The sequence below is a fragment of the Chlamydotis macqueenii genome, chromosome 3, assembly GCF_036417535.1.
Source record: "Chlamydotis macqueenii isolate bChlMac1 chromosome 3, bChlMac1.mat, whole genome shotgun sequence".
NCBI classification, from domain to species: Eukaryota; Metazoa; Chordata; class Aves; order Otidiformes; family Otididae; genus Chlamydotis; species Chlamydotis macqueenii.
Window position 1 is genome coordinate 72524560 of NC_141558.1, and position 12972 is coordinate 72537531.

Consider the following 12972-nt stretch of genomic DNA (forward strand, 5'->3'; position numbering starts at 1 on the left):
TGGCTAGAAAAAGGATGGTCTAATTAGAGGTTGTTATCCCATTGTGATCCAGTTGTTGAATAGGTGATGAGACTAGAACACGTGCATTTTAAAATTAATCCTCATCTGATCTTGAGTCTCTCGCATGCATAAGAGACATGATCTCAGTATTCTCTCTTCTCTCCTAGCCTTGGAAAGCATCCCAGTATTGAGCGCTTTTCTAATTGCTGGAGTGCCATGGAAAGTGAGATAGAAATTGATGCTCTGTTTTCTCAAAAATGTCAGTACTGGAAGTTAAAACAACTGGATACACTGCTGAATCTTCTTGTGCCGGGAGATGGAAATAAGATATTGGGAAATTCAGCGTGGTCTTTAAAAAAGGTCTTAAAAAACCCCCCAAACAAACAAAAAAAAAAAAACCAAAACCAAACCCCAGCAAACACAGACAACCTCCCCAAGCCCGACCAACCAACCAAAAAAAAACCCAAGAAAGAGTAGGGGACAGTCATCTTCTCCCTCCTTCATAAAATATGAAGAAACATTTCATTACTTTCCTTTTGTAATTTATTAAGAATGCATGTCTCCTCAGCCTCCTCAGTTTTCCAAACGGCAGGCCACATTCCTTGCAAGCCAGGCATCATGTGCTTTCTATAATGTCGGATGTGTTGGAGTGGTATGTTCAGAGAATTTGGCTTACTGATAAGAAATCATTCCTTTCTATTTTTATTTCCTGTCTGCATCTGGACATTTCCCGTAAAGATAACTTGCGTAGTATCACCCTCTCCTCTCCTAAGAAATAGTGTGTTTATGGTATGTTGTGCTTCCTTGTATTTCTAATATGAAATATTCATTATATGCTCCGTTTTAACTTCAGACTGCACTTTAGCTTCCAGATGACTGCCATAATGAGGATTAGCTACTGGTGAAACTGTGCTTTTTAGTAATGAGTAGGACCTTTTTTCAGGGAGAAAAGGTTACGTCTAGATGTCAACTGTTGTAAAAGATGTGAAAACCAAAAAGCATTTCATTTATGAGCACATGATTCTTTTGTGCTGAACTTTATCCCGTGTGTGTGTTTTCTTCTATATATGTTAAAAAGATCTCTTTCATTAGTAGTTAGGCCTGTTTGTTTTGACCACAACTTTTCAGAATGAACACCTTAAAGCAAAAGTCAAAGTGCTAGTGGTTTTTTATTTAGCAAGGTGGATGTTTCAGCAAGTTGCAAGGAGTGTTACTTTAACATTTTGAGGGTTTTTTTTTGTTTTTGTTTTTTTTTTTCAAAAAATTAACCTTGAAGATTATTTGCCATAAGTAATTTTATTTTCTGCTCTAAAATACTTGTGTTTTAACAGTGAACAGAGTATCTGCCAAGCACGAGCTGCTGTAATGGTCTACGATGACGCCAATAAGAAATGGGTACCAGCTGGTGGATCAACTGGATTCAGCAGAGTTCATATATATCATCACACAGGCAACAACACGTTCAGAGTAGTGGGCAGGAAGATTCAGGATCATCAGGTAAGCCAATCTGAAAATTTGGAATAGGAATCTTAAGCTATTTTTGTGATTGATTTTTTAACATTAAGAAACAGATCTTCAGTAAAATGACGGGAACTGTAAATAATGTACTTTTATTTTGAACTGAAGTAGCAAAACTGTATTATGGCTTTTCCCCCATAAACTAAGCACTTTACATACATCCATATATATTTTATATATCATCCATATGTCCATGCTATATCTGTTTCCCTCTCTCCCAGCATTTAATAAAATTATTTTGGTCTGTTCTTGGTCATTTATCACACACCTGAAGCATGGACTGATAGTCTCCCGTGTGATTTGTCATTAAACAGTTATTCGAAGAATAAAAGATCTCTGTGCTTTCATCTGAGAACAAACCTGGGTTGGTTTTTTTTTCCTGTTATTCAGTGGAAAAAAAGTGGGAGGATATAGTTATTCAAGTGCAATGGGGTCCTCTTACTGGATGGCTTGTAATAAATGGTTGTCCTACTAATTAGAATTTATCACCTTTTGTGTGAGTTATAATGATCTTGCAGAATGATACCTTGTGATGCAGAGTAGAAGTCCACATAAACTGCTACTGAAGGCATGGCAAGCTAAGGGTTACAGCAGCCACAGTGAGAGGGCGATAACTTGATTAAAAACCTAATTCTAACAAGTATGTTGTGAAGTTAGTGTAGAACTGCATTTCTGAAATCCAAATGTATATTCACAAGTATTCTGCTACTAAAAGTCAGAACTGTTGATATTACTACATTGCTGTTCCAAAACATCACTGCATCATTTGAAATGAGAATGCTTAAGCTACAAAGTTGATACAAAATATCTCATTAGTCCCCTTGTGTATTCTCATCATGGATTTCATGCGGCATTGGAATTAAAATTGAAATGAGTATGTGCTTCAACATTGTGATCTTGTGGATTGTGGGACTGGAATTAGCCCCCATGGTTAGGGAATAAAATCTCTGAAGCTGCACTTGCGATGAAATAGCAATTCTAAACATAAGTAGTTTTTCTTATTGTTATAGGTGGTAATAAATTGTGCCATTCCAAAAGGGCTGAAGTACAATCAGGCTACACAGACCTTCCACCAGTGGCGTGATGCTAGGCAGGTGTATGGTCTGAATTTTGGCAGCAAAGAAGATGCCAATGTCTTCGCAAGTGCCATGATGCATGCCTTAGAAGTATTAAATTCACAGGAAGCTGGTAAGAGTTGCTTAATTTTTTTTTTTAAGACTGTTCAAATACAGAGATGGAAAAAGTTCAAATATTTATGCATGAAAGTCAATAAGTCTTGTTTCTAATAATGATTCACCTTCTAGCCATATTAATTATTTGGGTATTTTGTCTGCCTCATTGCTGCTGGTTAATAGTGATCTCAACTTGACTTCTATCTGTGAAAATGCGATTCCTAACAAGTAAACCTGATTTCATGTTTTCTATTACATATAGAAACTTGCTGACCTTGGGGTGGGTTTTTTGCTTTTTTTTTTTTTTTTTTTTTTTTTTTTTTTGGAGGGGGGGGTGGGGGAGTGGCGAACAAAATCAAAACAACCAACAAATGTGTAGCTCTTAATCAGAGTACTTTTCAAGATTTTGAGAGACCTTTAGTGTTCTAAATGTGTATTGGTATTTTTCCTTCTCATTGAGTACTGGGTTATGAAAATGTTAAGTTTTTTCCTCCAAGCTTTAGAATTCAGGTCATCCTCTTTGGGAGTTCTTACCATACAGTTTTCTAGCTTGGAGACCTTGTATCCACATACAATTTAGACAACAGATCTATCATTGAATTTGTTTGGAGAACAGGATGACATAGAGGGTTTCAAACACTGGTGGAAAACTTACTGGCTTTCAGTCTTCAAATGGTGTCTGTAACATATTCTAGATAGGCTCTGCAGTGGATTGATCAGTGGGACACACCCAGAGGGAGTTTTTATTTTAAAAAACTTCGAGAGACTTTCTGTTCTTGTAACCAAATAGAATTCTTTTGTCCTTATTAAACTTTAAAGATTGCCCATGTAACAAGAGAGAGTACTTCTGTGCCAGTTTTTTTTTTTCTTTTGTATAGAAGAGAGGCTGTAGATAACCTTACTAGGGCTGTCTCAACTAGAGCAATAAAAGGGTGACTTTGTCAAGTTGCTTTTCATTCTGCTAGCTGTTTCGAGACTTAACTTTGAAACTAAACGATGTAGAGCAAGAAGGATGATACATTCTGCAGTGCTTAAGCTGTTATGCAACATACAAGGCCAAAAGGGCAGCTAGAGGTATACTGCTCAGAAATTCGTAAAGCTGTAGATGACTTAAAGCTTTATGCTGGGGTTCACAGAAATCTAAACAACTGAGGAATATTAAAATTATTCTGTGGATATCCTTTTGGTTTGCAAGTCAGCTGTCATGGCTCTCTTAATCTTTTTTAAAAAATAAAATCATATAGTCTCCTTCTCTTGCATGTATTTGAAAAATGTCATTGATCTTTGCTTGCAGTTGACATTTTCACCTGTTGTGTTGCTGGCATAATTGGAGGTTGTTTAATTTAGGATCTCCCTCTAGTGGATTAGCAGAAGCAGAGGCACTGGGTGCCTGTATCACCCAGCACGCAGTGATGGGCCTTTTGTCATTCTAATGAATTCAGAATGCAGAGTGAAAATGTCTGAAGCTGGAGTCGAGTAAAGGCTTTACTGCAACTGCCAGTTTTCTTCTAAAAAAGTCCGTACAGGTTTGTTTCGAAGTATTCCGAGGTGATGGCTGCCTTGACAGTGAAACTGTTTGAAATGCTCTGCGAGTTTAGGTTTTTTCCTCTCCCTGGTTTACTGTGCTGATCATGTGATCATCCTGATTTCTCTTATGCCTGAACTCTGATTATTTAAATCAGTGTAAAAGTCCAAGTATTTTCACTTTGTTCTGGTTTGAATGATTACATTAGCTAGTGGCTATTTAGCCAGACCCTATTTTCCTACTGGCTAGTGGAGCAGACTGTAAGTCACCTGCAAATCCAGATGAGAAGGACAGCAACACAGAACTGTTCTTTCTTGTGGAATTTTAAGGTAGACTACTAACGCTACAAGTTCCTGCCCCATACTGTGTTAAAAATGAACCATGATTTGTTTCTGTCACTCATTTGGGAAAATTTTGGAAGACTTTAATTATTTTAGTTAATTATTTTAGTTAATTAAATGATTGAGTGGTCAAAAGTTACGCCTTCATCAACTGACAAGTATGTGTCACCAGTTGAAGAGGTCATTGGAAGAGGATTTCTGGCTTTAAGGCTCTGAGCAGTATGTTCAGATATTCATTAATTTGTCTTAATTATTCAGAGTAAAGATAAATGTTTCTGCCAAGGTTTTGCATTCCATTACAAAGAAAAATTTTATATCTGCATTAAGTAGAGCTCAGTGTTGCAATCAAAGTGACTCTGGAATGAGAAAAGCCTCCATGTGGGAAAATGGATTATGCCTTTGAAGGACTAAAGGCAAGTAAGGGAAGTGCGTTGGGAGATGGGGGGGAACAAAGGGGTATCATACTCAGTTTTGCTGCAGAAAGTACCTTCTAGTTCAGCTGGAATTGGTGGTGTTTGTGTGGCATCTGTCTTCAGTCTCAGGAAGGCCTTGCTAAGAGAATAAGAAACTAAGTATGAGATTTATAGATGCGTCACTTGCATTTGAGGAGGTACTTTGAGTTGTTCGTTGCAGAAGTTGAAAGCTGCAAAAGAACTGAAGGATTTAATAAACCCATAAATATGCCTATTCTAATTCTTTCTAAAAGTATTATATATGTAAGATTCATTATGGATTTTGTACTAATCTTTAACAGTTAGGTATTGGTTCTTGAAAAGATTTTGGTATATTCTGGATATAAAGGCAAGGATAGGAATGGCTTCAGTGAAGCTGTTCTAATATTGCCTTAGATGACACTTTAGTTCATAAGAAGATGGGGACTGGGAAAAAGAAACAAGAGGATTTTTTGTGTTTTGTTTTGTTTTTTTTTTCAGAGTATCTTTATTTTGTTAGTCTCATCTTGGGGAAAATAAAACCCTTGACTTTAAAGTTCTTTGAAATTATTACTAACCATAGAAATGATGTTGTTCAGCTATTAAATAATCAAGCCTTTATGAGGAAAAGATGCATGCTTTTTTCATAGCTGTATACTGATGTGTAGTCCTTTCTCTTACAGCAAAGATAGTTCATTAAATCCTTGCTGATAGAGGAATGCACTTTTACTAAATTATTCTGTCTATGATATGAGTAGTTTTGAGAATGCAAACTGGAACAAAAGCTGAGGTTACCTAATTGGAAAACATGTAGAGACTCTAGGAGACTGAAATAAGAAATGTATGTGCAGAGCTGGGGGGAATCTCAGATGCTTCTCCTTGTATTGTTTTGGTTCACGTCATGCTAAAACTTTAGAGGAAAATTATTCTACGGCAGCGAAGTAATTATGCTATACTTGTACCCTTGGCAAGCCTCTGGAGCAGGCTGTCAGCACTCCCTGTCAAAATGGGAATAACATGATGTGGTTACATTACATTACATTACATTACATTACATTACATGATGTGGTAACATTATTACCTGTATTGTCAGAAGCTGAATAATATCTCTGTTTTTGCTAGTAAGTTTTTTTGTTTTCCTTTTAAATGTGGGATCGATTTAAAAAAAATTTGGTAGTTACTAGACTTTGTAATAGCTAATCCTGATTTATATGCCAAAATACTGACCTAAAGGAAGTTTTGACTGTTTATTGGACAAAATACTTACATTTTAATTGCAAGTAAGATTATTGAAAGAATAATCAGTGATAGTTGTGGTATTTGGAAGTAAAAGGAGAGTTGCTAAGTTTTCAGAGTCATACTCACTCTTAAGAGTTGCCTGTGTGGTATTTCTGATTTGTGTGGTCCTTCAGAATTAATACTATATCGGGTGAAAGCATTAAAGTTTAGGTGGGCAACTAAAAAAATTTTAACAAAATTTGGTAGTTGGTCTTAACTGCATGGCAAACATACATAGAAGTACATTAATTTTGTGGGTAAAGTTGTGTTTAATAAACATTGGGAAATGTTAAAATATTTTTCTCTTGAAGGGTCATATTGTTACCTTAAACATATGACCAGTAGAAGTTGTAGCTATATTAAATCCACTGCCTCTTTGGAACAGGATGTTGTCATCAAATCAGGAGCATAACTGTGGAAACAAAACTTTTTCAGAAAGGCTAATTTCTGTAGTATTATACTCAAATTGTGACAGTCATGATCTGTAACATGGCTATTTAAACGAATTTTGACAGAACTGGGGGGAAAAAAAGTAATGAATATCCTGCAGTAGATGGTACCGATATGTTTAACTTTGGATGCTTTAAGATCGTGATCTTGTAGTTTCATTAAGCAAGTGTAGTACTCTCCTGCTGAAGCTTTGTCTCCATCTCCCCCTGCGTAAAAGGAGGGTGGAGGGAAGCCACAAGCCTGCTTGAGGTCACCCAGCAACCTGGTGCTGAGCCAAGCCTGGCACCCAGGTTTTCAGCACTCTGTTTCCAAGGCTCTGCTGGCACTGATAGGAAGCTTATCTCTACTTAAATTCTGATGTACTGTAATGAATATTTTTGTTATTCTTGTCCCGTTTTTTTTCCCTTGATCAGATAAAAGTGCTTGTGAAGTGAAATGGAAAGCATTTACTTCCAGTATAGAAAATGCAAAATAGTTACCACTCTGCTAAAATAAATCAAAATGATGAGTAAATTAAGTCAGCTGAAGGTACTTACAAAATGGTAGCCATATGTGAGGAAGTATATATTTGAAGGAAAGAGAAGTGTTAGCTTCACTCAAATAGAAGTACTAGAGAATAGTTTTGTCACTTGTAAATGCCCCAGTTTTTGACCGTCATCGTTCTGCTTATAAATCTGTAATACAAGTCTAGATCTACAGGGGTGGTGCTGTTTTGCTTCTGCCGAAGGCTAGTTAGCAAGTCTCCCCAGACTTTGTTCTATAACGGCCTAGAGCCAGACAGGCTCTGAATGGGTGGAGAAGGAGCTAGAGACAAGTGAAAGAGGTTATTTCGCCATAATATTTTTTTTAATTACTTGCTAGCATAGATCTCCAAAAAAAAAAGCCTGCTTTCCATTCATTCAGAAAACCCTTGAGCATTTAGTAAACAACTTTTTAAAGTTCTTATATTCAAGAACAGAAATACATCTTTTAGCTGTGGTTTTGAACTCTTGCCTGGAGTGGGTTCTTTGCTTAGTAGGTGTACTCAAAGTGTCCTTAATGAAAATCTTTTCTAAAGATTATAATTAGTCAGTACACTTGTCTTTATAGCGTATGTCTGTATAAATTAACTTGCTGTCTGCTTTCAATCCATTCTTCCTTTGAAAAGTTAGTCATACTTTGATTTGCATATCAGGTGTAATAGGAATGTTGCTTAGTTTTGACACTAAAATACTGAGATATGAAAGAGTGGGAATTCTTAATTACTGAGTTCTTTTTATATAAAACTGTTTATCTGGGGGAAAAATAAACATCTTCACCTCAAACTAAAATTCTTATGTGATAGCTGACAAGCTTTTTCTAAAGGTACTGTATTTTAAAAACAGTAGATTTTTTTTTTTAATGCTATACTGTGAACAGTGCAGTAATTGCGGGAGTGGGGTTTTTTTTGTGTGTGTTTTGGCTTTCTTGAACCCTGGGCTTGCGGTGTTCTGAGGAAGATTTCACATTATCTGACTGCCAGTGGTCCCCAAAAAGCATTTCACAAATCCATATGTTACCAGCTCCCGAGCAACCCTGTCCAGCTAAATGAAAATAAACATTGTAGCTCTTCGTATAACCTGTAGTAGTATTGTTCCTATCTTGAACTAGATACTCAGGGTTTTTTAGGGCTAATGCCTCATAGGAATGTGATGTCTTCAGTGTCAGCCAGGTACTACGTCAATGCTGCTAGCGTATGGCAGTTGACATTAAAACAAGTGGAGAGTTTGGTGTGAAACTCCAAAGCAGACGATAGAATTGCAAAGACTGAAGGAACTGATGAACCAAAAAGCATCACGGGGGGAGAAACCATGTGTTTCTATCTCCAGCTTGTTAATTATACATTCATAGGGTTGTGCAACTGGAATTAATTCAGCTCTTGAATGGAGATACAGAGGTAAGAAGTCAATTGGAGGTGAAAATGAAGTTAAGGAGTTTGATTAACTACAACTCTGGTTGTGGTTTAAAAAGGTGATGTTTGGGATGCTTAATTTGCTCAAGCAGCCCCCAGCAGTCTGATGTCATTCTCTGATCTGTGCCAGCATAGTTGTCTGTGTGACCCCATAAAGAACCAGAACTGGTCCCGATCTAGCTGGTGGAAACGCTTCTTGCAGGGCTTTTGCAGGGATTTTTAATACATTAGATTTCCGGTCTGTCTCTCACTATGCAGTTGCCTGAACTGTCACAGAGGAAGGATGGTGCAAACGTGAGAAAAAGCTGAAGAACAGAAAGTGTTTAGACTAGAATGGCTACTGGACAAATTAGTATGAAATTATATCCTCTGTCTGTCAGTGTGTGCCACGGAGTGCACCATCTGTGCTTTCTTTAGAAAAAGATGGATGTTAGGCTTTCCTTAAAACTCAGAATGAATAGACCATTCAGCCTTGTCTCTTGCTTGGCTTGTACTGGTCTCTGAAAATAAAGTGATCCTGTAGAAGGATTAAACTTTTTTTTGCAAGCAGTATCTGTGAATGTTTCTCTTGGGGCTTGATATTCCTGAAGTATCTTGAAGTGTTCAAAAGCCTCTGAGAGAGCTTTTTATTAGCTAGCTCCTGCTTATTTATGTATTATGCCATCTGTCCCACTATCCAGACAGTTGTATTTTAGCAATGCACTGGTGATCTTGGCTTGCTGTAATAATTTAATTTTATGTGATAAAATGTACTTTTCCACCTGGTATGTACCTTTAACTTGCCAATGTCGGTTAGCATGGTGATTATCAAGAGTCTGTGCTTGCAGAGAGGATTTTGTCAGATAACAGGCCAAATACCTTGGTAGCTGAGCTTTTCTTTCTTGAAAGCCTTTGGTATACTCAGATTGCATATCCTAATGACAGAAGTGTATAAGAAATACTAGAACCACCAGGTTAATTCTTAGCAAGGGTTTGTATTTGGCTCTCATGCATGTATAACTATGAAGGAAGCACCCACTGACTGGAGTAGGTTGGCCAGGTTACACTAGTTTAGTTTGCTGATGGTTGTGTTCTGCAGAATTTACGGAGAACATGGTTTTCTGATGGACAGTGCTCTAGAGCAAAGTTTGAGGCTCTGAGAACTGGTTATCTGATAGCTGGCCTGGTCTGAATAGCCAGTGCGAGTGCCGCTGGATGGTTGGTTTCCAGTGGTGTTAGCAAAAGAAAGATTTGGGGGGACACTGTCAGAAGGGTTGTAGAGTGGTAGTCCAAACTCCGCTACTGCAGCATGATGATACCTTGTTCAAAATTACTTTTAAATACTCTTAAAGATTAAATAGGTGGAAGTTTGAAGTTTTCATTTTTACTGTATTTTCAGTAGAAAATAGTTCTAGTTGGTAAATGGCCATTGTATGACCATTTCTTTTTATGTTTCTTCTTTGTTATTAATTTTTAGTGTTACTAATTTTCACTGTGTTTCATCTGAGGGAAGGAAGCATGTTAGACGTGGCAAACAGTAGTTGTATATAGCACGTTTAAGCAGGAACGCAGTTGCTGCTGGATTGTGTCTACTTAAAGTCCATGAAAGGCTGCAGCATGGTGCAGGCAGCAAACAGCCCAGCTGCTTGGGAGCTGTGGTCGTGGCTTAATGGGCATAAAAGCCTTCCACCTGTCACGCAGGGGAGATGACAGAGGAGGACGTGTGACTTCAGAAGCTTTAAAACAGAAAAGTTTTCTAGATGAGCACTATGACAGATGTTTCTACTTGCTGATAACTTACTAATTATTATTGCACTTAAATCTTTTGCATTTAAAAAAATATAGGTTTATATCTGTGGATATCTCTTGGAGATACTCCAAGCAAAAATAGTACATCCAGGACGACATCATGTGCTTAGGTTTGAGGACTTCATGTTTGCTGAAAAGAATAAATAAGGAAGAAACAACCTCTGTTGTACACTTCTTGCTTTTGTCTTCTAAAATTAACTTACATTATTTTTTAACTGTAGGGTACAGTAGATAGTCTACACTTTTCTAATTCTCAGGATTCGTTGTATTTATGACCACCGTGGAAACAGTACTATGCTGTTTTGAGTAAATGAACCTTTCTGTATACTGTTTAAACAGGGCACTTGTCTGATGGATCTGAGGCAGATCGCCTGTCCTTTATGTCTCAGTGTACCACATATGATCTCTTCATGTTTTTGGATGTTTCACAAGTTCAGATAGCAAAGAAAAATTTATGTTTTGATATTTGAGATGGGGGAGATCTCATTGCAGCTACATCACACTAACTAGTTTGTTGGAATCTCATGAAGAAATTACTGGTTTGCTTTGGGATCTTTTCGGAACTTGATACAATTTTGTTGTTTTTAGTTCTGCTTGCTTATAAATCCCATAATCTTAAGTGTAGCTGTAGTCTAAATAACTTCCTGGTTTACTGTCAATTTTTATAGAAATAATGCAGTCATGATCTACTGTATTCCGTTTCACACTCCTCATCCTTCTTTTCTGTTAATTCTTTTTAAATATTTTTTTTTCTGTAACTAGATTTGTGAGGAAAATGGCAAAGCTTCTTTGTTTTTAGAAGAAAGGTTTAGCATATACATTTATTTGAAAGATGTATGATTCAGAATTGCCCATCAGTAAAAGTTGAAGTTGAATTTGCATGTCCTTATCTTTTGCATTTCTTGTGCTTAGCGGAATGCACAGTTTGTCCGTTCGTTACATGCCTCTGTTCCTTTGGACACAATGCTTACCTATCCACAAGGGAAGTCTTTGATTCAAGTTGAGCTAAAATCTGAGTAAATTTTCCTGTGATTTGTAGAAATATACTTTATCTTCCTTATCTCGATATGGTGATAAGCTTCTGATGGTTTTTCTCCTGTTCTCCCCCCCCCCCCCCCCCATTTCCAGTGTTCTATTTAGGTGAGTGTTTTAATTTTTTGAGCCTTTTTCTGTTCCTCCAAGAGTACTGTTGATTGTTTTAAGAAAATCTCAGACTTGGAGTGCTTTTCAAAGCTTTTGTCAAGTTCCATCATATATAATATTTATTTTGCATTTCTATGAAGCCTTTTCATCCGTGTGAAATGAATCCATTCTGTTAATACCTAAGGTAACATTTGTTGCCGATTTTATTTGCTGTATTATGTGTTGAGCTTGTTTGGCTTAAAAAGCAGAAGTAAACATTTCTTATGTCATGTGATGACTGGCCTTTTTCCTTAATTTTGTGCTTTTTTGCATAGTAGAAGTTCAAATTAATTTATAGTCTGTCTTCACTTTTAGGTCCTACATTGCCTCGACAGAATTCACAGCTTCCCTCTCAAGTACAAAATGGTCCATCACAAGAAGAATTGGAAATCCAGAGAAGGTATGGTATTATAAGTGAACAGCTGTTCAATTAAAGAATGTAGTAACTCCTCACTAGTGATAAGAAATTACATGTCAAGGACTTTAAATTACGGTCTTGCATTAGGGCAGCATTTGTATACGTGTGGTTTTCAGTAGCGCATCTTTCCTGCGTAAAAACTTTGATTGTCGTTACGTCCCTTGTTCATAATCTCCACCTGTTCAAACAGTGCAATTGCTATTGGCCTGTCACGAAAGAGTTGAAGATCAGATGGGAAGCGTTGGAAGATTTCACTGCTGTCGTTTTTAACCAGGCTAATTAATTTTCCAGTGACTGGTGTGTCAGAAACTGAAGACACCAGCTTATAAATGAGAAAGCAGCAAGCAAGGAAGGAAGCTTTAACCTTAAAAGTAGAGAATTAAATCATTGTGGAGAATTGCAATTTTTTTCTTCCAGAATGTGGATGCACTACATGAAAATATTGTGTTGGAAAGCTTGTTCGCCTTTTTACTATATTAGTCCTTTAGCAAGGAAACTTTTCTGCTTTTAGTGTATAAATTTATGGAACCTTTAGTAGTTTAACTTTCAGCTGTAGCAAAACTGGTTATATCTGTGCTGCCCTTCAGGGAATAGTGCGTGTTCCCCTGACCAGTTGGCACTCCTCCAAGCTAAGCTGTTCCTTTCAGTATGAAGCCACTGTACCCTGTCCCATGCCCTGGGGGATATTTTTCAGACCTGTAGCATTTTTAACCTGTGGAGTTTTTTCAGTTCCTTTTAATAATCACGGTGTATCAATCATGTGCCCAAATTCTTGGAACAAACCTTCTAGTTGCCGTATTCCTGCTTTTGTTGCATGGTAATACGGGTTAGTGCTGCAGATTTAGTGTCTGGGATATGGGTATATGAAATGGCAAAGTCTTCTAGGATAGTGCTAGCAGCCTGGGTTAAGTGAAAACCTTGGGCTGCCTCAAGCATGCT

General features: G+C 37.2%; 1 protein-coding gene across 6 annotated transcripts in view; it reads left to right on the forward strand.

The window, feature by feature from the left end:
- The window catches only part of ENAH (ENAH actin regulator), a 96598-nt gene that overhangs the window by 46041 nt on the left and 37585 nt on the right, over positions 1–12972 (forward strand). For all 6 annotated transcript variants that reach the window (XM_086744470.1, XM_086744471.1, XM_086744472.1 and 3 more), the window contains exons 2-4: positions 1332–1497; positions 2529–2706; positions 11931–12015. In XM_086744470.1, coding sequence (XP_086600596.1) covers positions 1332–1497; positions 2529–2706; positions 11931–12015 — 429 coding nt within the window. The remainder of the gene's footprint in view (positions 1–1331; positions 1498–2528; positions 2707–11930; positions 12016–12972) is intronic.